The sequence below is a fragment of the Pseudochaenichthys georgianus genome, chromosome 5 (genome assembly GCF_902827115.2).
Source record: "Pseudochaenichthys georgianus chromosome 5, fPseGeo1.2, whole genome shotgun sequence".
Taxonomy (NCBI): domain Eukaryota; kingdom Metazoa; phylum Chordata; class Actinopteri; order Perciformes; family Channichthyidae; genus Pseudochaenichthys; species Pseudochaenichthys georgianus.
Genome location: NC_047507.1, coordinates 17,985,008 through 18,011,117, shown reverse-complemented (window position 1 = coordinate 18,011,117; position 26,110 = coordinate 17,985,008). Strand labels below are relative to the sequence as shown.

General features: G+C 40.1%; 1 protein-coding gene across 3 annotated transcripts; it reads right to left on the bottom strand.

The window, feature by feature from the left end:
- Positions 1-100: 100 nt before the first annotated feature.
- kcnb1 (potassium voltage-gated channel, Shab-related subfamily, member 1) lies at positions 101-25,542 on the bottom strand. 3 transcript variants are annotated; one of them, XM_034082217.1, is made up of 3 exons: positions 25,424-25,542; positions 22,561-23,212; positions 101-4,360 (listed from the first exon to the last, which is right to left on the bottom strand). In XM_034082217.1, the coding sequence occupies exons 2-3, from the start codon at positions 23,131-23,133 to the stop codon at positions 2,444-2,446; spliced, it is 2,490 nt and encodes an 829-aa protein (XP_033938108.1). In that variant the 5' UTR covers positions 23,134-23,212; positions 25,424-25,542; the 3' UTR covers positions 101-2,443. The 3 variants fall into 3 exon arrangements, with proteins under 3 accessions (XP_033938108.1, XP_033938107.1, XP_033938106.1); XM_034082216.1 differs by lacking the exon at positions 25,424-25,542 and adding an exon at positions 25,218-25,422; XM_034082215.2 differs by lacking the exon at positions 25,424-25,542 and adding an exon at positions 25,209-25,253.
- Between the last annotated feature and the right edge of the window lie 568 nt (positions 25,543-26,110).

Sequence of the window (26,110 nt, the reverse complement as noted above, 5' to 3'; positions counted from 1 at the left end):
CACACACACACACACACACACACACACACACACACACACACACACACACACACACACACACACACACACACACACACACACACACACACACACACACACACACACACACACACACACAGTTTCCTCTGCCTCTCACAGTCATTGTTATTCCCTCCACACCTCAGCTCCTTTCACTAACCGAGAGCAATATGAAATGGTTCAACTCTGTGATTAAAACGGAAAATAAATCAGGATTTGTGATTAGACTCTGGACAAAAACACTAAGAAATGCATGACGATCACCTTCTGTTGACTTTTGTATACAATTGTATACTCAACACCTACTTGTATTATAGAGCAATGTACTATTTTATTTATATCTTCCACTACTATATTTAGGACAGGAAGCTTCTACAGTTTCCTCAGAGTTTTATTAGATGGCTAATCTTGTTAAAGTTAGAGACAGTCATGTTGAGAGATACCTGCACTTGAGAAATGTTAAAGGCATTAAAAAAAGGTTGTACCTTCATAGTTTAAATCACATTTGGGGCTGAGGGGGGAACAGTGGGTTGTTAACCCTTTATAGTTACCCTGCTCATGTAAGAATGGTCTATATACGGGGGTGAAGACAATATTAATAAATAAATAAATTCATATTTTTTAAGTCCAGGATTTTGGTTTAAATACAGCACTTTGTCCCTCTATATGTTGGGTTCTGGTTGTTATGTAAGACTGCTATGTGGAAATACAAACAGATAATAGACAATGCATTGTTGAGTTGTAGTATTTATGGAATACTATAGAGATTTAACACATGAACATAACAAGGCATCATAATGTTGCTTCAGTACTCATAAATATGCACAGTGAGAAGTGGCTCTGGTAACATGTGTCTACTGTGCATACCTGTCACTTTATTGGTACATGCCTGTGTGTGTGTGTTCATGTGTATGTGTTAAACAAACGTTAAATGCAATCAGACTTTCCCGCCCCAATTAACAAACCTTTGCTGAGCTGCAGCCACCCTTAAAAAAAGGCTGCTGTCACCATGGAAACTAAATGTATCGATGTATCCTGAAAATGGTTTTTCATGCCTGTATGTGTCATTAGTGGGTGTGTGTGCTCATGCATGAGTTTTATCAGGTCCGCATTTATAACTGACTTGCCTACAGTAACGTTAACCTGGCAGAGTATATTTAGTGCCATTCAAGTTTATTTGACGATTAAAGGAGCAAAGTAGAGATGGAATATTCCATATATTCCATATTCCATTATCTGAGCGTGAATACATTAGATGCTTTTGTGTTGGTCAAAAGAAGGCCAATGCATGCTGAACATCTGCTCCTACTGTAAAGAAAAAACGATATTATTGGATTTTTATATATTTCATTTTCTAAAGCATCTCATGTTTTTGTATGTTGACTGGTTGGATGCATGCATGCTTCATAAATGTGCGCTTTATGCAGCAATCAAGCTTATTATCTCAGGCTCCTATGTTACCCCATATACAAAATGATTGGTCCACTACCACTAACATCCTTTAAAATCATACTGGGGTGCTAGGACAATATTCACTGGTCAATATTTGAAAGTATCATCCATTCTCACCATGTCATGATAGCATAGGGAATAGCAAAATACTGTTCAAGAAAGAGTGTTCAGTTGATGATGGGCTGGAGCTTTCGATAACTGCTGCTGTGCCAAGACATTTCACCTTACACAAGATTACTCTTCACGTATGAATATGACACAGCAGACTAGCAAATTACATATATTTATAAGGGACTTTCTATATAAAAATAAATCAGATAAGACAATCTCAAGAGAGTGTATCCATGAGTTACCATTAGATCACCCATCAACATTCACACTAACTCACTCACATGCACATATACCCTTACGGTATATGCAGACATGCACACCCCTACAAATGTAAATGACTAAGGCCAGTTTTGGGAATGGAGGGCACAAGTTAGTCGTTTATAGGCTTGTAGGTCCTCTCCTGTATCTCCAAGACTACAAAATGAACTGGGAATCAGTAATGGGTTAGCCGGCAGCTTTATTTCCAGGATTTATTTCCTGGAGAGATAAGAGATATACCCCTACTGCTTAAACTCACCACATTTCTCTGTCGACTCTGATTCCACGGGTATCTCTGAACAGACCCGTAGGTTACCTGGGAGTGCTCTTTTGTTTTGTGTAACACCAGTAGTAGGAATGAGTTGAAGGAGGGGCAGTGACATTCTCCAATGTTGAAGTTTTCTTTCTCCCAGAGTATTCACCACACCTGTTGACCCTGAGCGTAGTGCCTTATGGCATGCTCAGATAATTTGTGAAATGTTTTGGTGAGATCCTATGTCTATTCCTCTTTGTCTCTGGATAAGATAGTGTTTTTAGTCTGTCCGATGTCTCCATCATAAACACTCTGCTCCAGCTCCCTGTTCATTTCTGCTGCACTTGTGCCTCAGAGGCCTTTATCCAAAGTATGTTGACGCCCCCTGTCAACCTTTGGTCTACGTACCATCTCAGGTCCTACATGATTCTCATGAACTACCCTACGAATTCCTTCATTCGGGAACAGACAGTTCTGGCCAAGCATTTTTTGGGCTGTTTCTAAATGGTTGGTGCCCTTCTGGTAATTGATGTTGATGCTGCGTTTTGGGCTTGAACCAGCCAAAAGACGCTCTGAAGGACTGGCTTCAGAGATGTCGCGGAGGTGCTCATCATCATCTGTATCAGCGTCGATGTATTTGCTAATGGAGGAGTCGTGGAAGGTGAAGACAGTTGCCGCCAGGGTCGTGCTCTCTGGGGACTTCGGTGGAGTTCTGCTGCTGGCGGTTGTGTAGACGGAAACTTCCGGGCTTAACAAAGAGTTGTCTGACTGGACTGAGCTGTCTGAGAGCGGGGACGGGCCTGACCCCCTATCGCTGCGACAGCCTCCTTTGGGTATAATGCTTTTTGAGGAGTTGCCAGGAAAAAAGAATCTCCGTGCATTTTCTGAGTATGAGGGTTTTGTGATGGGAGTCAACATGGGCTCACGCTCCCCAGTGATTTGTTGGCCTATTTTTACGTTCCCATGCTGGGAAAAAGCTATAGCCGGACTGTAAGAGAACCTGTTGGTTTCCTGAAGACCAATGTCCATTGCTGGACTATGGTTGAAGCGTGGATTCTCCTGGAAGTCTGTAGCACAACTGATGTAGCTGTCAATGCTGGACAGGCTTTTCATGTCACCCACTCCTTCCCTGGTTCCTAGCACCGTTGGCCTGTGATCCTGGATGGCCCCCAATTCTATCTCGTCCCTCTGTTTGCCAGCTCTAGAGCCCCTGTCTTTAGCATTGAGGTTTGGCTGGGATTGTGTCTTGGCCATTTGGTTGTACATCTCCTCGAGCTTCTGAACATTTATCCTCTGAGAACTGGTGTCTCGGCCCTTGTCGGGAGAGCCTTCATGTGCATTAAAGGAACGGTTTGAGCTTGTCTCCGATGCAGCTCCTTTGGGAGTCCATTTCCAATGACTTGGAGAAAGATGGTTGTCATGAGGCCTCTCGCTCTTCTCTACCACCACATCCATCAATTCTGCACTACGAGCAAATGCCTCTTTTAAGTTCATTGAGACAATGCTACCATTTCTTTTTGCTCTCTCTAGGGCCTCTCTTCGTTTGAGTGCTTTTTCCTGCCTCTTCTGCTCCTTGTAGAATTCAGAGAAGTTATTTACAATAATGGGAATAGGTAGGGCAATAACCAGTACTCCAGCTATGCAGCATAAACCACCCACAATCTTTCCTAGTAGAGTTTTTGGGTAGATATCACCATAGCCTACTGTGGTCATAGTAATAGTAGCCCACCAGAAAGAAGCTGGAATGCTTTTAAACTTTGTATCTTCCTCATCCTTCTCAGCAAAAAACACTAGACTGGAGAAGATCATGATGCCCATGGCCAAGAATAGGATAAGCAGGCCCAGCTCATTGTAACTCCTCTTAAGAGTGAACCCCAGCGACTGAAGACCTGTAGAGTGACGAGCAAGCTTCAGGATACGCAGGATACGCATGATCCGAAAAATCTGCACCACGCGGCGAACATTTTGAAATTGCAGTACACTCTTGTTGGATTCTGTCAGGAAGATGGTAACGTAGTAGGGCAAAATTGCTAGCAGGTCAATGACATTCAGAGGACCCTTGAAGAACTTCCACTTGCTTGGAGAGGAGAGGAAGCGGAGCAGGTACTCCATTGTAAACCAGGCAATACATACAGCTTCCACGTGGGCCAGTTGTGGGTTATCTGAGGACTGGCCAAACTCATCTGTTTCCTGCAGCTCTGGGAGGGTGTTCAGAGACAAGGCAATGGTGGATAGCACAATAAAGAGAATGGAGATGATGGCCAGGATCTGAAAGACAAATGTATAAAAGTAATATGAGTAAAGATGCAGGATCGTAGAATGAAATCAGACTAAAACATACATTAAATATCAGATACACACATAAGAATACATTTCTTAGTCTGTAAATAACACCCTACACATAATACAATGAATGCAAAGTTGTTGTTTTTAAAGGGGTTCTGATTACAGTATGAAAGTGCTATCTGTAAGTCACTCCAATACACTTCCCATTTAAAAAATAACTTAAATAAATGGCTAACTGCGTGAAGTGTGTGATGACTGAGAGCTAATGGATTGGATTGACTTGGACCACTTATTTATTCATGACTCACTTAAGACGTTTATCCACATGAGTGGACTTTGCTTCAGTGGGAAGTGTTGTTGATGTTTAGCATCTAATACACACAAGCAAAATCATCACAAAATACAGTACATTTGACTTGTTGAAAACTATCTCCATTGTCTACAAGAGCCAGGTATTTATAAAAAAAAAGTGTTATTTTAAGGTGGCTGAAGATTGTCAGAGATGGTGTGTATGGGATTGCTAACATGTGCTTATTTGCATTGAAATCAAAGTTAGGCTGAAGCTGATGGAATTTCATTAGATTTCCAGCTATCCATGTTATTTTAGAGTACTGAAAACATGTTTGTTTTTTTAACCTTGTAATGGCACTAGATGAAGAACCTTGATATCCCCAATGTTTTTACAATGTATCCTTATTCATTCATGGGAACCATCTACTAGCTGTTGAGATATTTTAGTCTCAGTGGTGGACCGGCCAACAGACTGATATTGCAATCCTTTGAGCCAAGTAAAATGCATGACTAAAACAACTTTCTAAAGATACTTTCATAAAAATCTCAGGAATTAGTCAAGTCAAATTGATGGTAAATCACAACAGGTTAGGAATCATAACTAAAGTTCTATTATCATAGCCTTGAATGGGATCTTAACCACTTTCCTCTGCACTAAAATTAGCATTAATTTGCAGAGATAATCAGACAAGCCTACTGGTTTCATACAGTGGTGACCCTACTCAGTTTCCACTAAATTAGTGATGGTGAATGCTATAAACAGCAAAGTGAAAAGGCTTCAGGGCTCTGTTTGAGATCACAGGACTGGGGTTACAAAACCTGATCCTCATGATATTTCACACAGATGTATCTCTCTAATGGGCTCTTTAGAGCTAAGGGGACCATTACCTGTCCCTTGTTCCACCTGCAGTGGCACCAACACAACATCAAATGAACATGTAATAGGAGCAGCATGTCCTCAAAGTCCACTTCACTGCAGAAAGCAGAGAACTGCATGGAAGAAAACCGTTTTCTGACACATCCCGACAAGCACACACACTACCCCGTCCCCACTCCACCAATCCTGCTAACAAGCAAGTACGTGGTGGTAGACTACACCTCTTTTAACACCGTATGACAGTTTCCCTCTCATCCAGCATGCATAGTGTAAACACACAAAAAACACTGGGTTTTCTTGAAGCATATTATTTTTGTAACTTGAGCTTGTTTGATCTGAATACACTTCCTTATTCAACCGTGAGAAATACCAAAAGGAATGTTGCACGGCTATCCAGCCTCCGATCAACCCCACTTACAGCTCATACAAAGTCATAAGTCATTTTTATTTATAGGGCTTGTTTGGTGATTAGGAACTGATATGTGATGCTGAAGTTAAGAACCTTTGTTTGAATGCACACATGCATTGATGTCAGATAGTTTAAAGGTTAACACATAAGGTGACAATGTTTTGACATTTCATCCACTGTAATGAAAGCTAATGCTCCAATGAAGGTGAGCAGAATTTCTCTACTGAAGTATGCTCTAAAATTCAGCCTTAGTTGTGTCTTCATTATCCACTCTTAATGCACCTTAGTTGAAGGCTTCCAAAACGGACTATCAAGCAGTAAACTCAGCTAGGGTAGTTTGTCAGGTGAGCATCTGTACCTTTGGTGGACTAAGAACAGGCTTATTTTTTAAACTGTATTCTTCACTTAGTTTAATCCTGAATTACTCCTAGAAACCATAGCACAGGACCAAACAGCACAACTTGGAGGATGAGTGGGAGGGTATACTGTAGCTGGAAGAAAGCCCATTTTTGCAAAAGCCCACACGAAGGACGTAATAATCTTATAAAATGAATTAAATCAGAGAAAAGTTTATTTTTAAACCTCAAAAACAATCGCAGCTTCGACAATGCAGAGTAGGTATAAGACATAATCATAAATCCTGTAGCATTAAATATACATATAATGATATAACATTTGTGTGTTTTAATTACAATTATGTAACTAGTTCTTTCTAGTCAAGCTTAAGCAAAACCTCATCTATGAACTGGATCTACTGGTTAAACAGAAAAGCAGTTGAGTAAACAAGCAGGAAAGCCAGCAGAGAGCACATGATGCGGGGTTTCCCTGTAAATCATCTAGAGGAAATGAAAGCACAGCAGCAGAAATGGGGCAATAGCAACGGTTGTTAGGAGGTGATTGACAACGCGGGCCTTGACAACGGCCTAATTATTCGGAGTCCACTCCCAGGAGTAAAAGTGATGGCTAAAGAGGCAACCTTATCTACGACCAATCAGAGCAGGAGGACACTGTTGCCATAGCGTCACGGCAGACATGAATAATGACCCTATCTGTTTATTTTCTTCCCCTCTGTGCTGCTCTCCTCCTGCCCTAGAGGAAATCTATTAGAATCAAACACATCAAGAGCAGAGAGCAGAGGTGCCGGGGCCGAAGAGCGAAGGTTGATCTAACGAACCTGAGGGGAAGGAGAGGGGGCAGTAAATGGAAAAGGATGTTGTTAATAAAGAGAAAAATATTTTCACAAAGTAAATAATAGGTTACATTTTTCTTTTTATATAGAATAGTATTAAAAGGTTCACATATTGTGTACCAGACATAACAGGATTGTTATGATTCAGTAAAAGGAGGCTTATATCAAATCCCAAAACTCAAAGCTGTTGGAGAACTACAGAAGAGCATGACGAAATAAAGGGCAGAGGTAATAGGATTGAGAAGCTTTACAAAGGTTACTAACGAAGTAACATCAAGGGTTATAAGGTCAAGTTCCACAAGGGAACCCTATTCATTTCCCATTGGCCGATGTCCCTAATGCCACAGCCTTGCTTGTCTCTATCTCTTTGTATCCTGGGTTGTTTTAATGTCATAGGCTGCTAATTTCATAAAACTATTTCCCTGTAAATCTGAGATAAGCCTTACAGAGCACTTGTCTAGGAAAAGGTTGAATGGAGCCCAAGACATGATTCTATTGGCATCAACACAACTACAGGCTATTTATAGTCTCCCAGTGGACCCAGAGGCACATACTGTATATAACGATGGTAATAGGGGTCAAACCCTAAATGATGTTCTCTAATGTCGTGCGAGTTAGGTATGATGAACACTCTATTATTGCAAGTAGATTGTATGGAAACAAAAAGTGACTCCAAGCAAATGCTCCTTGGTGGCCTACTTAAGGGGGGACAAGAAGAAAGGAAGGAGACATTTATATCTAGAGCAGAGGAAAAGACAACACGTCACACAAGAGAGAAACAGATTGACAGGAAATCCCACTGTGACACTAAACAAAGCCAGATCACACTGTTGTGTCTCTCATGGCATATTATTGTGTGGCCCAGCAGACGCTTGTTCACACAGACCCCCCATTTTCTATAGGACAAGGTGACACCAACTCTCAATAGGCTGTTTGAAAAGATATCCAGGACACAATTAATGTGAATGACCTCAAAACCACCCAAACACACACTTCCCTGTGAGGTTCTCCTCTAAGTTACATATGGGAGGGAAATGATTCCTTATAGGGGAGAGGAAACAAGACTTCAGACATGGCAGCCGTTGCACAGGGACTATTGGCTGATAACATACATACACCAAAACAGCTCTACAGAGCTTTGTACACTTGGGGCTCATCGAGAAGAAAAACCTATTCATTTACAATTATTGCATGTTGTACTTGCTGCTGTTGCTCTGCCACCAGCTCTCGCTCAGATATGATGGCCTGGTTTTGTGTTGGCTGTGTCCCAGCAGCTGTGATTAATTTTCTTTGTGCTACATTGGGTTTTGTCAGGGTTTGTTCCATTCATCGGTCTACCGAGCACTAAACTAAAAAAGGACGGAACCGTGAACCTTTTCACGTTTTGTGGAGACATATTTATTTTCAAAAAAGAAGAGTATTATAAAAGATGTTAAATTAAACCATTAAATTGCGGGTGTGATTGTGGGCACATAACTGAGGGAATCTCGGGGACACTGAGGAATCAGCTAATTAAGATTAAAACATTCAGTGTAAAATGTATTAAACCACTAAATCCTGTTGGCATGAATTAAGCGATATCACCAGTTTCTTTTGGCCACTTGGCTGTAGACATAACATATTTTATATACAGTTGTTATTGAGAACATGCCAGCAAAAATCTACCTTCACATTATTTGGAGTGTTGTTAGTTACTGTACACCACAAATACATCCTTTTTTTTCAGAAATCCTTCGGCACCATTTTGGATTTTGAGGCTTTTCAGCTTTTGAGGCTGGAAAACAAGATTGAAGTAATGGCAGCAGTGAGCAGGGTAACTGCTGAGCTAGATGATCAATTTACATGAGTTCACTTTCACATTATACAGTGAGACTATGTTCCTTACACTCCATGGCCGTTATGGTCCCAAGTAAAGATTGTGGTGCAATGCTTGATGCTAAAGCATATTTTAGCAGAATATGGAAACTGAACAGTTAGTCAATTATTCAACAATACAACAGAAACTCAGATTTGTTATAACCAAAGTACGTGTGATCACGTGTTATTCGTATTTCCTCTTGGCCCTCTTGATGACTTGGTTTTATGTTTGAGTTAGTGTTTTATTTGGTTCAGCCCCCTCAGGTACATCTCAGGTGGGTGCCTCACCTTGTATTCCATTTGGTGGATTCTCAAGAGACAGCTGAGGAACTCCCAGACTCCCAGTGCCCCAACCGGCACCTTCTCATTAACAGCAACAACATACGTACATGCCGCTGTGCTTTAGAAGTGGAAACTCCTGTTGCTGTGAATCCCAAGACTATTGTCTGTTAACTCTGCCAGCACTCACAGAGGGACACACAATAACAGGTCTACCTTAGAATGTCTCCAAATCCTAACACTAAAAAAAGAATGGTCAAAAGGGTTTGAGTAAAGGGTTCATTTATTTTTGGGTGAGTAAATGTAGGTCGCACCAAGAACACCAAGATCCCCCCTGACTAGCTGACTTGCTTTCCCATCATCCCTTGAGCCACTTCCGAGGCCACAGGGATGCCATGCAACTCTCTCCCAGCCTCGACTGCCAGCCACTGTCACCATGACAACCCCCTTGAAGCTCGACAGGAGGTGGCTACGTGGACCTGCTTGTGAAAAGCAAGTCTGACAAAGTCTCCTCTCTGCCGCTCCCTCCCTCCCTCCCTCCCTCCCTCGCACCGTCCTTCTCTCCCTGATTTGTACCTTATTCAAAGCTCACCCAGCTTTGAACCATCTGTACCGCTGTAGTCTCGTTCTGTCTCCAGGTTTTTCTACTATTTGTGTCAGAGCGCCGTTTAAATGTAAGGTGCTGTGCTGCTTTCTTTCCATGCATTTGTCACACCGTTCCCTTAAAAGTGAAAGAGTATGCAATTACTTATCTGCCTTAAGGAGAGGCTGTTCAAATTGCATGAAATGCTTAAGCTGTTTGGATTAACAGTCAGCACACAATCACAGTATTGATCTTCATCTTCATCAAGAGGTTACTGTCAGTGGTCGATAGCTTGAGAGTAATAAGATGAGCGTTACATTATGTGGGATAATTCACACCCCTGATTCTGAATGTAGAAGGGCTTTGCCTGTGAAAGAGATGGGGTTTCCATGGAGACGGGAGAAGACTGTGTCTTCCATATTTCCCCCAGTATGTTAGCTAGAAACACACACACACACACACACACACACACACACACACACACACACACACACACACACACACACACACCACACACACACACACACACACACACACACACACACACACACACACACACACACACACACACACACACACACACACACACACACACACACCACACACACACACACACACACACACACACACACACGCACGCACACACACACACACACACACATTTGCAGTAACTCAGCTGTAGTCTCTCTATCATCACTTCTACTGTACCTTTGAACAGCAGAGCCTCATTTATCTTAACCTCCCGTATCTTGCCAAAGTGAATAACACTTACCTTGGAGCCAGTCGTGCTTTCTATACAAATGCATATAGGCCTGCAGACTGTAACTGTGACCTATAATCATGACGTTACTTATCTACCATAAGGGCTCCTGCCCTTTGACTCTCCTTATGTGTCTTAGTCTTGATTCTGTAAGTGTGATGGCTAAGAATCATCTGCTTAAATAATCTGAAAGTCACATTAGTGGATAGATGTATGTCCTTTAGATCAGTGAATTAAATTAAATGTATTTACATTACAGGCCCTGACTTCGCTTCACCCCTGAGCATATTCCACATTTATGCTACACACTTCTGATAACGTAATTTTCAACAGATTAGATGCCTATGTAGGAGTATGCAAATGATCATCCTCAGCAGTCAATAATATATGCAAGCCTATATGGTGTTTGACTCTAGTTTATTCAGTCATTTCCACTGAAGTAAAAGAACAAATGAGGAACAAGAACATTTCGTGGACTTCCTCAAAAGTGTTCCCTTACTCATGAAATGCTTCCATGCACCACATTTCATAAACTTCTAATATAGGTAGGAAATCTATGCCTGGACCATCCACTTCCTGAATGAATCCCCCCTCATCTCCACTGCCTCTCAATTATTCATGCATTTCAGATGAAGAAGAGAATCCAGACTCAGCATCTATATTTAAACTCTGACTGGTCCATGGTGGCTGTATAAATAGAAACAGTATATGGTCTGGTCTAGCCCACCAAAGGAGGCTGTCTTCATCGCACATTTTTACCTCAGAGTACGCTACATTTATTGCAGGGGGGGAATGAAAGCTTAGTCACTTTTGTGTAGAGGCACTTCTGGATTGAGGAAAAGCTTTCCTTGTATGGGTTATTCATTTAATGTCTCACTTTATCCACATGGTAGTCTACCCACTGCACTACATAAAAAGCAATGGTGAACAGTCACACACTGCAAAAAGAAATCACAAGGATCTTATGTATATGTATTGCACAGTATAGAGTACCGGATATATAAGGAGGCAGGTCTATCACATTGTTCCGTGATATTGCCTCTATAGGGTCTAATAATGACTGTATGACGCATTTCACACACCCGTGCAGTCCAGGATAGTTTCTTTATTTCAGAAACCAGAGAACGTCGTATACTTCGCAGGGAGCAGCGAAGAAGGAAAATGCAAACAATAAAGAGAAGCACTGATTTGAAACGCAAAGAAAGATGCAGAGAAAGGCGCACACACACACACACACACACACACACACACACACACACACACACACACACACACACACACACACACACACACACACACACACACACACACCACACACACACACACACACACACACACACACACACACACACACACAGTCAATCAACAATGACGCCTGAATAGAAGGCATCTGCAAGTCTCAGCATCACAGAACTGACAGTTGCCATGGTGATAGTGACAGTGAACTTTTTAACATTTTAGTGACGGCAGTGAAAGGAAAATAAAAGAGAGAGATGAAGAGAGAGCACAGACACATTCAGACAAAAACAAGACTCTCGGCAAGACGCCACACATTGCGTTCACAGAGCAAGAGCAACACAAAGCAAGATGACTCTTAATCCTGAACTCATGCGCATGCTTACTGCAGATGTTCTACTTACTCACGCCTTAACATTACACTGAGTCCATATTCCATAGTTATTTGAGAGCTCAGTGACCATTCAGTGTCAGTGCTGTTAATCCTTTTAAGAGTTAGACTCATATTAACATGCAAATCCTCGGGAACTGGACGGCTTTACGCATATGATTTTTGTACTTAAAACAGCATCTTTGTGTCCTAAAATGATTCAATAACTCTCCTGACTTTGATGCAACCTGTTAGGTCATAGGAAACAAGCGAGAACATATTGTAACATACCACAAGGACGAGCACAATATGCATGTTATCTGTGTAATGAAATTACGGAGGCATGTTCAGGAGGCTCTGCGACGTACTAATGTCAATACATGTGGAAAAGGGATAATTAACCATTCACAAACCCCGCCCCTTTTTGCTGCTGTTTCCAGCTGTCCACTCCCTTCTCAGATTGCACATAGTTTACAATAAAAACACCTTTGCCAATTGTACATTTAAGTAATGTAATGGTCCATATCTGTGATTTCAGAAAGAGGTAAACTACCTTGCTTTCTTGGAACCAGATTTAATCAGCTGGTATGGTAACTAAAGGCAACTATAGATAACCGAGTTGGTTGTTAACGCAGCGTTCCAGCTCACTTTGGCTCCAGAAAAAACATTGTTATTGTTTTAAACTCAAAATATGTGATAACCATAATGATTAAAACATGTACAATAGAATGGTTTTGTTCTTATATAACCTGTTTAGCTGCCTCGCTTACATTACATACTTGGACAAGCAGGGAAGAGGTTTTATTTTTGTCTCACATTTTCAAACAGTATGCAAGCCGCCAACATCAATCTAGAAACTATTATCTTCTAGCATCCAGAACCTGCTACCAGTGGGAGCGTTCTACACCACGGTCTTGCTATTGTGAAAATTGCTTTTATGCTAACCTTTGCAGCTCACATTAGAGCAGACACACCGTTTTGTGAATTGCTAACACTTTTGCTTGTATTTTTAGTTTTAAATTGTCAATAAAGACACTCAGCAATTATGTTACCGCTATCACTTTTACTACAGCCCGAGGCACACTGCTTTGGCATGTGGAGAACTCCAAGTATTGATAAAGCTGACGTGCGTATTTATGGTTAAACTTAGGATATGGTCAATTTGAATTTATAGGTAGCCATTGTAATCGTTCGAAAAACGAAATAAAAGACTGCAATGATACTGCCAGTATGATTCTTTGTATTGTCTTTTTCATGAGAGTGTGTGTGGAAATCCTGAAAGTAGTCCCAGGCCGGGTGAAAGTGCTCATCAAGGTGTAAGGTGCCTCACACCTATGGTCAAGTGCGCTCTCCCCATTCTCACAAGCATGCCTTGGCTTGATGAAGGTTTCTCCTTCACCTTAGTAGAATCTATTTATACCTCTGCCCTTAACACTTTACTCAAAGTCGTTTCTTAACCTTACCATACAAGCTTCAGCATGAAGTGAAATCCTCCAGAGAGAAAAGCTGCAAATACTACAAGTGGAGCAGCTGCTGGACCTGAGAGTATTGACTTATAGAGTTTTTCTTTCCACACATATTGAGAAATATTGGATAGGGTGTGCAGTGGGTTGCATATCACAGTAATGGTGATGTGGACTTTCTGAACGTCCAAGGCCAGCAGCTGCCTCAGGGCCATTCTGCTGTGTTGTGTGGGTAAGAAATGGTTAAAAAAAAAGTGAAAAAATAAACTATACCTTTTACTGTATATTATATAAATTGCATAGCACAGACATAAAAGGTAATAATATACGTCTCAGGACTTCCGGTGCCTGAGCCTGTATGTCAATTGTAAGTACATCCTAAAATAAACCTTTCCACATGGGTTAATTGACTGAAGTGGTTATTTTCTACTGCATTGGACAGTGTGCAATGAAACAGTGAGGAATGACATGTGACAAAGGTTACATATCAGGGCCATATACTGTATCTATCACAGTGTGCATCTTCAGCGACCAGGATTTCCCTCGAAGTCTTCTGTATTTTCATTTGCTGAGCAGGTGATTTTCTCATTTTAGTTCATTATACTTAGACAGGAATGTTGATTTATGTGCACTGTCCCCGTTAATTAAATAAACAACATGGCAGATCTGATTTATATTCTGTAGTGTAAATGATCCTAGATGAGTCCCAGATTTGACTTGGCGTTCAACTAACTTTGCTTTCTTCTGTATTTTGTTTTGAATTTAAATGATCTTTTGCTAACTCGAGATCTGAGTTCACTTTAATGATAGCACTGTTTTACTTAAATTGCTTATAGGCTCCTCACTCCTCACATCAAGCACACCTTCAAGGATTGGCGTGTTGGTTTTACCCTCGATGGTCACAATCTTTGTGACGTAGCAGAAAACTATTGCTGCTAACCATTCAGAGCTGTGAAATGAAAAAATAGGATTTTTAGTTTAGGTACTTTTTTCTGATGATGGTCTGAAAAGGGAACATTGTTGCTCCAAGGTTGTAAATGTTTTACAGTATACCGTGTCATATGCTTGTGTTTGAATGAAAACAGTTGTGACAGTCAATAATAAAAAGCTCCTTGAGGGTTTGCACCAGTTGGGAAAAACTGACACAGTATAATTGTTTACTCAGTATTAGTCACTCACTTACTGACTCGCTGATTATACTTATGATGCTTTGATTTAGACTGCATGTGACTCCAACCGTGAGACTAGAACTGCCGTCTCTTGAATAAAATATGCTAAATTCTGCACTACCAAGGTCTCAATGTATCATAGAGGAAAAACAAAATACATAATATATATGGTTTCAAACTTCTTTATGTAAGCAAAGACATTAAAAACTAAAACGCCAAGCTTCTTGTTGATGCTCAAATTGCTTTAGTCTTTTATCTTTCTACCCTATGAACAGAAAACAGAATGTCATAACTCATGAACACAATTCATTTAAACATTTGGGTCCTCGATGCTGAACTTTTGTTTCTGCTCCAATTAAAGAAACAAAATACTACCCAGATGCTTTTATTTGTTTAGCCTCTGGCCAGGTGAGAGATTTAATCTCATATCTTCCTCATTCTTTGGAAATATAGATACTCTCCATTAAAAGGACTATCAAATACTTTGCACACACTTTCAGGTTATTCTAAATTCAACAGTTTTTTAGTATCCAGTATCTAGACTAATATCTAGTAGCCAGGACAGTTGATTATGTTACTACTAAGTTCAAACATAATTGTTATAATAATAATAATAATAACAACAACAACAACAGAGAAACTCTTAAATCAAAAACTTGTGAAATGCTAAAATTATGGTTTTGTAACCATAATAACGTTTTTTCTTCATAATATAAACATATTTGTTTGTGATGAGAAGATGAAAACACCATGACTTAAATGTCACCTTGAGGAATTAAATGAGGAATTTGTTAATCATTTTGAATAGAGAAAATATGAAACACATTTGTATGGTTGTTCTTGTTAAATACAAGATGCATATACCTAAAATAACTAGACACGTGAAAAATGCTACAAGGCTACAAATTAATAAACCAGAGTTAAGAGTGGTTTACCCACAGGCTTAAGATGATGGAATATTAAACAATCATCATATGCTAGATGTCCTTTAGTCATCAAGCTGCTTCTTTCTTTTCTCTTTTAGTTTCTCAGATTTAGTCTCCATGTGTAATCTTCGAAGTATTTTCACAGCCCCGAACCCTGCAGATCTCTTGATCTATTGTTGATTGTTCTCCTTACAGGCATCCTTCTCATGGGGACAGTAAAGTCTCCGTGTCTTTCACTCAGTGCTCACGTAACAGCTCAACTCTAAATTAAAGAACATAGGAGCTGTCGAGCTTTGCAGTGGCACTTCTTTATTATTGACCACTTCCACTATACAATCCAATTTATTTGTGTTCGACCTTTCTTCTTGAAATACGTGTCCAATCTCTTTGCATGAACTCCAAGATAATTGCTCATATGACCACAGTTATGTAACCTATAACACACTTTAGTCACCAATCAGACGCAACATGTCCACTGAAATAAATTCTGCTATGATAAATAGAGCAAAACGAGCAAAGTGTCCCTGCTCAACAATGTTCTGCAGCAGAAATATACTACAGCTGTGCCTCAGTAAAAGCCTGCAAAGCTGTAATGATATTACAAATCCAGAACCATCTACTGCAAAATGCATGACATGACTTGTAAAATACTCAAAAACACGACTCAACCACTAGAGAATCAGACCTGCACAGTGAATGAGCATTAAAAAAGAACAGCACAATGTTAAAATAGATACTGAAGGGTCCCAAACTCTTTGGAGTTACTGTTGAACAAAACCTCTGTTCAACAGTAACTCATTTTTAGAAGAAACATCAAACAAAAACACAGTGAAATATAGCATGGACTAATCCTAATCCTTCGCATTTTGGCTTGGTCTTTTATCCGTGGTTATATGGCCTGCACTTTTCACACAAGTTACTTCAAACACATCAATTATAGGCTTTGGGTTTGTAATAACTTAAATGTCCCTGTTTGTTTGTACGCTGGTTTATGTGTGACTGAATAAGCATCTCCTTCTTTATTGCAACAATGAGCCAAATATTTGTTCTAACTAGTGTGTCTCCTGACCTGAAGCACAATATTAGTGATGCATTATGATGCTGCCGACAGAGAGAACCCCACTGAGAAACACATGACCTTTCCCTTACTGTCACAATTAGACCAATTCATACTATCGTGTAATCTGCCCAGTGGACTGGTGACTGTGACAGTAGCAGTAGAGGGGATTATCAGGCCTTAGTGGACATCTGCACTCGACTGAGTGTTCTCCCAAAGATGTTCTTTCCTTAAAGATATATGTCGTATAACGTACAATATATTTGTAATATGTGAATTCAGGATTCATATCTAGGTTGATGCAAGTCTACGCGCATAAATCTCACAACTCTGCAATTCCTCTCAGCATCTTTTAGTTTGTTCTTACACCTACACACCATCTACCTGTCCATCACCAACAGTCAACTTAAAGGGAGATGTTTCCTTCATGTTTATGTAGAGAACACAATTGGTTGCCAGAAATATGAGTCAAATTGAATGCTAATGCTGCTGTGTGTCTGCTGCTGGATGCAGGACTGTTTGCTCACACTTTCACCACGTTAACTCCAAACTGTGATCATACCTTAATCTTATGTCTACAGTTTGTTCTGCCACACCCTAGGGGCCCAAAGAATAACATGTAATGCAGGTTTCTTGGATTCCGTCGTGTATTTGCGACATGGACTTAAAAAAAACATGTTCTTGTCAAATTTCACCAAAGTTATTCTGGTGCCACGTAATTGTCAAAAACTCAAAATGTCAAAAACTCAAAATGAATTTAATACCTACTTAATGTGAAGAAAACAATATTCTGGTTGTCTTCTTCATGGCATAGAAACAGAATGTTGATTTCCAAAGTTATGTGAAAGCAACACATTTTTTGTAAAGATGATAAGGAAGCCATCTCTCCGCAGATCATAATTGCTCATACAAAAGAAACTTGATTTTCCACCATTGTTCTGGCTAAAAGTAAAGTCACTGTTCGCTATCATAAACTCCAGGGATAGTGTTTCACACCATTGGAAACAGTATAAAATGCAAATATAGGTGTGCGTGCGATTGTGTATCTTTATGCTTGTGATCTCTTAACAGTGACAAGAGAAACAGGTCGTAGGTGAGAGCTTTTAATCAATTCCCTGACAGGCAGGGAGACCGACGGGCATGAAAGCGATCTTTAAATCACTCAATCTCCGAGCACACATGATCCCGGCGTAGATCTCTGCACCGCGCAAACCAGGATAACATGGACAAATAACCTAGCAGGATCTGATGTGTTATTTTCTTCCAAATCCCCTATCAAACACAGAATTGTGACCTGAGCATTGTCTGATAGTTGCATGAGATACTTGATTCTCACTCTGATACCTACCCTCTTTTTAATGTGTTTGACATTGGCATACAAAAGTTAAATCCTAGTGCTACTTCAAGAACCATTTGCAGTCAAAAATCCTTCGGGATGAGTCTCGGATATGTTTTACATTTTGGCATATGATGTCATTAAGAAGGAGTTATAATGGAATTGTTTAATTGTATTGTAACTAATAACTGTGTCGTCATATTGGGTTTTTAATCATCATACAGAGGCAAAGTATTTAAACTGAAAACAACAGCGTGCCAAGAATGGACCCTTGAGGTTAAAAATGAGGAACAGAAGTATGCCGTTAAAAAAGAGAAGGTAACAACAACTGTTTAATTGAGACGTACCCACATATCTTTCTAGACTCTTCTAGACTCTATGATGCAGGAAATCAAAGCGATGCATAGCTGAACTTGAGCATCTTCCCAAATGAGGCTGTCTCCTCACATACAAAAAGAAGTTGAGTAATTCCTGAATGTTGCTACCTCCATAACATAATTTGTGGGATTTTCCAAAAAAGCTTTAAAAACGATATATACTATTTGATAATGGGACAGGTAATGTCAGTCTTTCATGAGTTACTCAGTCTATAAATGTAGACTCTGGGTGATTCAAATACTGAATTGGGACACAGCATTCTCGTCTGTTTTTTTAAAGACTTCATAAACATCATCTTTCATTTGACTGGCTGTGATTTTCCAACTGTCAGAAATAGTGATGGATTAGTCTGGTTTCTGCACGTGTTGGATTCAGCTGCGGACTACTGATTTATGCGGAGGAATGTAGCCAGACCACATTTATATGACATCTTAAGTGTGAGAGCAGCATATTTGGAATGTGTTGCCTGCCATCTGTAACACAATATCCACTAAAAGAACAGGAAATGCTAATTATCCATATTTTGATTGCCAGAGGCAAACATGTACAGACACCTTCATGTTCCTCTTTGGTTCTTCAGTAAATTGGGTAAAGCCAAAGTTGGATATGATTGATTTGATCAGCATCAAACATAATCTTAAAAATGTAAGTGAACAATATCTCCAATGTGATTATGGTATCTGGGATTTCAGTAATTGATAACAAAATTCAAAATTGTACTCTTACTAGGATATTGTACTGAATTATTCAAAGGTTATTATATGCTTGTCAAGCGATGGTCTCAGCATCTTACTAATTTCCAATAGCTGTGGAAACATGTTGCATTATTAATGACAAGAAACCACCCAAAATTGAGATGAAATTATATAAATGCCACTGCAGGTGAAACTGGACTTTTCTTGGCACCAATCTCACTGTTAGGCTCTGCTTTTCCAAACAATGTTATATCATGGTGACTCGAATCCTATTTGAGCAAGAGACAGACAATGCTGTGGCTTAGAAATAATGTAAACAGAGAGGGAGGGAAGCTTCAAATTGGGCCGGGAGTCTCCTGGAGAATAATTAACGTGACATTTCCCTGACATTTTGTTGGAGGTATAGTGGAGGATCCTGAAGAAAGGGAGGAAGGACGAGAAGATATGAGCCAGTGAGGGAAATAGAGACAGGAAGGATGACAGGGCAGAAGATTTTACCTTGCAAGTGTGGACAAATATTTCATCTACTACTTTCTTGTGTTGCTCTATGCGAACATTTGAAAAGGGGAACTAAGCAGGAGTGCGATTACACTGCAGCAACTCAAAAAGACCTACTCTCATGTTCATTACCTACTCCTTCAGTGATGATAAAATGATACTTTTGTTGCTTGGCAACCGTTTGTTTTGTACTTAACTGTACCGTTGGCCATCTGTTTATGGGCTGTAACATACATTTCCATCTCTGACCCCTGATAGGAGCGCAGAGCTGATGAGCTGTGGTCAGAGATGGTCTGCCCGACAACCCACAGTGTGCTCCAGCTAATTAGGAAACGACTAAGACAATACATCAACCCCTATCAGTGCTTTTAGTAGTTTGGTCGGTGGTTCGCATTGCCCTTTCAAGCTAATTAGGAATTGATCAACTCTGCCTCTTGCTGTGTCAAGGTAGCTCTTTTTTCTGTAAACCTTCGCTCTAGGCTTATAATGATGCCAAAAGAGTAGATGATGAATACCTTTTTAATGGAACTCACTGTATCCGCTTATCAAAAGGTTGTTATAGAGAGCTATACATTCTCAAGAAACAATAAGCACAATCACTTTATTCAAAAGGTATAGCACCCGTCTACGTTACGCACTTCAAAACGTTCCTCCAGTGATGCCCTGATAAATTGCAGATATCAGGGTGCGATAATGGAGACAGCAGCGCATGGTCAAGTCAGAGTGGTCATCTCCTTTTTGTAGGCTACAGCACTTTCTCAGCTCTAACACAATAGACATTGATTTTAAATCGCTTTGATTCCCACGAAGAAGACGTTTCACCAACAGACTCGCAGCACTCATCTCAGTCTGTTTGTGGGGTAGAGCTGACAGTTCTCACCACAGAGTATCACCCAGCACACACTGCTAATAGTTTCATTCCTATACCTTTCCCAAACAAGGCACTCCACTCACTTTAAAAACAGAGTGGGAAAGAGATAGCATCTCCTCTGATCCCTTCAATCCAACCTGGAGGAGTGATCAAAGGCTGCTCATGTTTAACACTGCTGATGCCTCCCAGTTTGTTGTTGCAGGTGTGGCTCTCTGAGAGGCCTGCTGAGGCTAACTCGGTATTTTTGCACTGAGTAAAGGTCGGATATCTAATAGAGGTCAGCATGCTCAGGCATGGCTTTCTGATTGAGAACTACAAGCTGACTAACAGAAGGGTGAGAACATAAACAATTAAATACTATAGGGACGTTAAACATACAGATATTACTGAGAGGCTGGGTTACATGCTCATTCAACCAAATAGGTCAAAACCTTAATACAAACATTCTAGCAAGTTATTATTTTTTTTAACCTAAATTCTTTGCTAATAAATATTTTTAGTCCGACAAATCAATTAGCTGGCTTAGTTATGAGATAACTGTTACAGAAGCAAACTCGATTAGTCTGGGTTTCTATCATTTCTCTCTTACTGCAGCTGTTTGTTGAAGTGTGCAATAATGACATGTCACACAACCATCCGCTATAAATGTCACTAGCATCCTCTGTTGATAAAGAAAAGTGCTCCTTACATGCCTTGATTAATCCGAATGATTCAGACAATTCTAAATGATTTGTGACTTGTTGTTCATTCGCACAGCAATATAATTCAATATATCAGCCTTCTGCCAAATATCTCAAATGCAATTGGCTCAGGGCAATGCTAGGCACAGAAACACGTCTAACAAAAATAGAGAGGACAATCAAAAGGAATTACTTTTATATATTTCATGTTGAAAGCAAGGGCAGCTAAGTAAGTAAGTGTGTGTGTGTGTGTGTGTGTGTGTGTGTGTGTGTGTGTGTGTGTGTGTGTGTGTGTGTGTGTGTGTGTGTGTGTGTCTCAATGCTTTTGGATTTGTTCATCGATGTGATTGAAGGTGTTTTTGTTTGCTGTGTTTATAGTTGTGAACAGATATACTACTATACTAGTAAATGATACTAGAAGCATTACAGGAGATGCATATAATGGACTTTGTGTTGTATTTAAGATGCTTGAGAGTGATGTATCCTGAGAGCTGCTTTCACAGTGAGAGTCATGACATGCTTTTTCTAGTTCTTGAACTATAATGGAAGATAATATCGGACACATCCCACACTGGTAAACCACATCCGCTGGCTTATTTTATAAGTCCCCCTCTTTTCTTTGTGTTCCAACCTAGCACCAATCACAATATCAAGCCCAAAACACAGAGGTGTATTAAATTGTCTCATGTTTTGCAACTGTTAATGGCTTTTGAAATGTGTTGATAGGTCTGAAAATTGCAATCTGTGCACAGTTGCTCATATTACTCACACTAAAGCTTAGCAGCAGTGCACATTTTAAGATTGTGCTCTTGTGGACAGGCATTTTTATGGTAGGCCAATTCAAAAAAATGATGTGGTCTAAAAACTAAAACATCCCATCTTCATTTCAAAATGCTACAAACAGCCAGAGGCAATTACTCACTAAAAGAGAGAGAGTATAGCGTGTATCATATATCAATATGGCAAAGTAAGAAACACTTTGAAAATAAGAGTCTGCAGCCATGCTAGCATCTCTGTGACATAATATATTTAGGCTAATTGGTGCGTTGAACTAAATGTTGAAATGTTAACACATTCACAATGATGGTGCTGACATAATGTGAGCAGGTATAATGTTCACCAATTATCTTAGTTTAGCATGTTAGCAACATATGCTGACTCACCCTCACAAAAAAGGATGATGGGAATGTCATTATGTTGATTAACCTTGGATTGCTCCAACCAATTCCACCCCAACTCTCACCCCCAACTCCATTACCTTTGCTGCAACAGATGAGCCGGGCTTTTCCAGGAGGTCCCAGAGTTTCTTACGTTTTTCTGCACAACAGGTGTTGTCAAATTCGTCTCCCTCTCTGTCTTTCATATTGTCGGCCTCTCGTTTGAGCTCCTCATTCATTTGCTCTTTTTTCTGGTGGTACCTCGCCTGGCAACAGGACTCCAGGTAGATCTCGTCGATGCCCCAGTAGTCAAGCTCTTGACTGAAGGACAGGGCGCACATCTCTTCCATCATGTGCAGCTTACCTGTGCGGAAGAAGTTCAGAATTGAAGTAAAAGCCCCAGGATGTCGGTCAAAAAAGTACTCATTCTCCTCGAGGTTGTAGTCATCGCACACTTCCATCAGAGAATCATGGGTGTTGCAATCTCTTAACTTTCCCAAACGTGTCCGTGGTAGCCTATCTAACGTTCGCCACAAGACCTCATGTGGGAGACCCCCAACATTCAGCCGTACTCTGCGGTAACATGACTTGCTGCGAATGATGTCCACCGGTTCAGGTGGTAACGATGATGTTGAGCGGGAGGCATCTTTGTTCAAATCCAAGGACTTCTCCATGATGACTTTAGGTTGAGGAATCAGGCAAACATCCAGGGCTATGGACTACAGTTGGTCCTGTTTCCTTTCATTATTGTATCTAAAAGATGACCCAAAAAAAGCAAAAGCATTAGTACTCGCCCTAAGGTTCACGCCCTAATCATTCGGCTTTGAAATAATGTTGTATTAGGTCTGGGCCCCATGGGCAGGTAATAAGAGATTTAAGAAGAAAAGTAAAACAATTGAAATACATTTGTATCAAAAACAACTTTAGATGTGTCTGATTTCCTAATATTTGCTTTTTCTTTATGAAGTATTGGATACTCTACCCTTTCAGGTCTCTAAAATATTTAAATCAAACAATCCAAAGGGGCCAAATCCATTATTGGTTGAACTGCTCACATTTCATGTCATCATAATGAGGGGTGCAAAAAAACACTACTTTCAAGAAGTGTTTTTTTTTATTATCCTGGATATACCTGGTTTACCTGAATATAGTGAAATATGCATAATATTAAATCCAAAGTAAATGTACACTTATATATGTTTCTTGTGACTTATTGTAAGAATTAAAATCATTGGCGTAAAGGCAGAGAAATAAATAACAGAAGATTGTTTTTATTATTATTTCAGGTTAGAAAATGATTCCCTGAATTACCAATCTTAGATTGGGATTCTTCAGATAAATATAGAGATAACAAGAAAAAACTGTTGAAACATTAATTATTATTGTTCTGTTATTGGCTAAACATGAACAGAAGACTAATTGAATGGAATCCTAATCCAAAATCTACTTTTCCACCAATATAAACACGACTTTAACACCTCTGGGAACCCAGCATGGAACTACAGGCTGCTTTAGGAAATAATTTAACATCATTGGCTTAAAGAGCTCCTGCATGGGGAGTGAAATGTAGCACTGACAAACTGAATTATTATCTCTGGATTTTCAACTGATCAGATGCTGTTATTTATTTATAATCATGTCCCTAATCTACAATAAACATACTCTAAAATGTGTGTTCTTGAGATGACTCCAGATATCAGTCTGAAGAATCTTACAATTATATTTGGGGCTGAGTAGAAAACATTTGGAACACCTTGAATTCTTTCTACCAAAACCTTTGAAACGCTGACTTATTATTATTTTTCCAATACTTCTTCTTGGGAGCTGATGTAATGTTATGACCAACAATAACATCGTTTTCTTAATGAGTGTTTGGGCTGGTCACTGGCCGTGTGACGCCCATGCAGTGCTGTGGGTGGGGACGCAGGCCACCAGTGATGATGAGTGTGGTACAAAGTGAGCTCTGTCCACTCTAATGGTGCTGAAACACCAGGAAGTGCTGTTCACTGCCTGAATCACGGCGAGCTCCCATGGGGGGAGGCAAGCTGACTGAGAAGAACATATAGCCTCTATCATCTCCTGTAGAAACGTACGTCCCCAAAATCATCTTATTCTGATTTGATACGTGGCAAGAGCAGCATATGTTTGCTTGCTGATCATTATTTTGTATCTGATGAGAGCTGGAAGCCCTAAACACCTCGGGCCTTAAGATGTGATCATTGGTCGCTGTCACACAAAGTTTCTAACACTTTAACAACACAATCAGGCCTGAGCAATATGTCAACATAGATTACAAAAACGTAGGAAATAATATCAGGAACACAAGATGAGGATGGAGACATTGTTATGTGAGATTTTGAGCATGCAGTAACAGGCTGCGGGAAGCAGGGAAAATACATGTTAATTTCAAGGAGCCTCCACCCTCCTGTTTTCTTGAAATCAAGGCTTCGATAACACATTTCAGCAATAAACCAAACACTATAAAAAAAACACAGTGTGTACCCTACACTGTGATATTATGCGCAGCTTAATTGAGATTGAAAATAAGCTTATTAAGATATTTAATCATCTACAACTGCAATATTGTGAATGCAAATCCATAGTCGTTGAGCATTTCTCTGTTTTTTGGAAGGCTGCCTGCTCCATATCGGTGCAGTTTAAATGCACAGTAGTGTCAATGTACCATTGACAACACATTACAATTGATAGGTTACATATAATGTAAGTGAAAATATGGAAATAAGCTTACAAACAATACCGTAGTGAGTTGTTGTCATCCTGCACTGAATCAAACCAGCACGTAGCGCTCTGTGAACAAACAATCCGCTGGCACAAACGGAGATGAAGCATTTAAAAAAGGAGGCGTCGTTATTGGTTGACTATTGCCAGGGTCTAACCCAATCCATTCCCCCCTCCTCTGCCTCCGACATGGCAGAGATTTCCTCAGCACGATCTACTGCTCACCCGCCGGTTTCCTGCTCTGCATTTCGCACCAGTGGTTCGCCCGAAGATCAACAAGTCTGCCGAGAGCCCATTCGGACACTACCTGTGTTCCAGTCAGCTGTGCGAGGCGGCGCCGCATCCTCTGAAGGTGGGTCCATGGCAGCGCAGCGCTCTCCTCCACATCTTATTAACTCTTTCAGCACCGCTTGTGTGTACCAACTGAAATAATGGCCACTGTTGTTGTCTTCAGGACGGGGTGTACTGTAAGAAAAATAGAATTATGTAATGAAAACATTAAACAAAGAAAACATACTTGTATGATCTCGGGTTGTATGGTTTAAATGCACCTCGGAGCCCCAATCAATGGTAAATGTGAAGAGAGGATTTGAACAAACATCTCATATGGAAGTACATTTCATGATGCTAAATATGAGGGTACGGCTTTACCCTTCTCTTATCATCACATAGGGTATGAAAGTTCCCCTACATTACATGCATGAATGATGTAGCAGCAAGAACTCTACTGAAAATGCAAATTGGGAATGATATAATTGAACTGTTTATCTGTAGTAGTTAGTTTTAACTATTTCATACAACATAAGGTTAGGTAATTCATTAGTTAGACCGTATGGTAGAGCATTGATTAACAACATATTGATCGAGGCTTTCCAAAAGCAAGACATATCTAGGGACGTAGGAAACATGAGA

Coding starts and splice junctions, on each gene's coding strand:
- kcnb1 (XM_034082217.1), bottom strand. CDS start 23,133: ATGGAGAAGTCCTTGGATTTGAACAAAGATGCCTCCCGCTCAACATCA. Junction 4,361..22,560: donor GCTCATCTGTTGCAGCAAAG/GTAATGGAGTTG, acceptor TTTGTCTTTCAG/ATCCTGGCCATCATCTCCAT.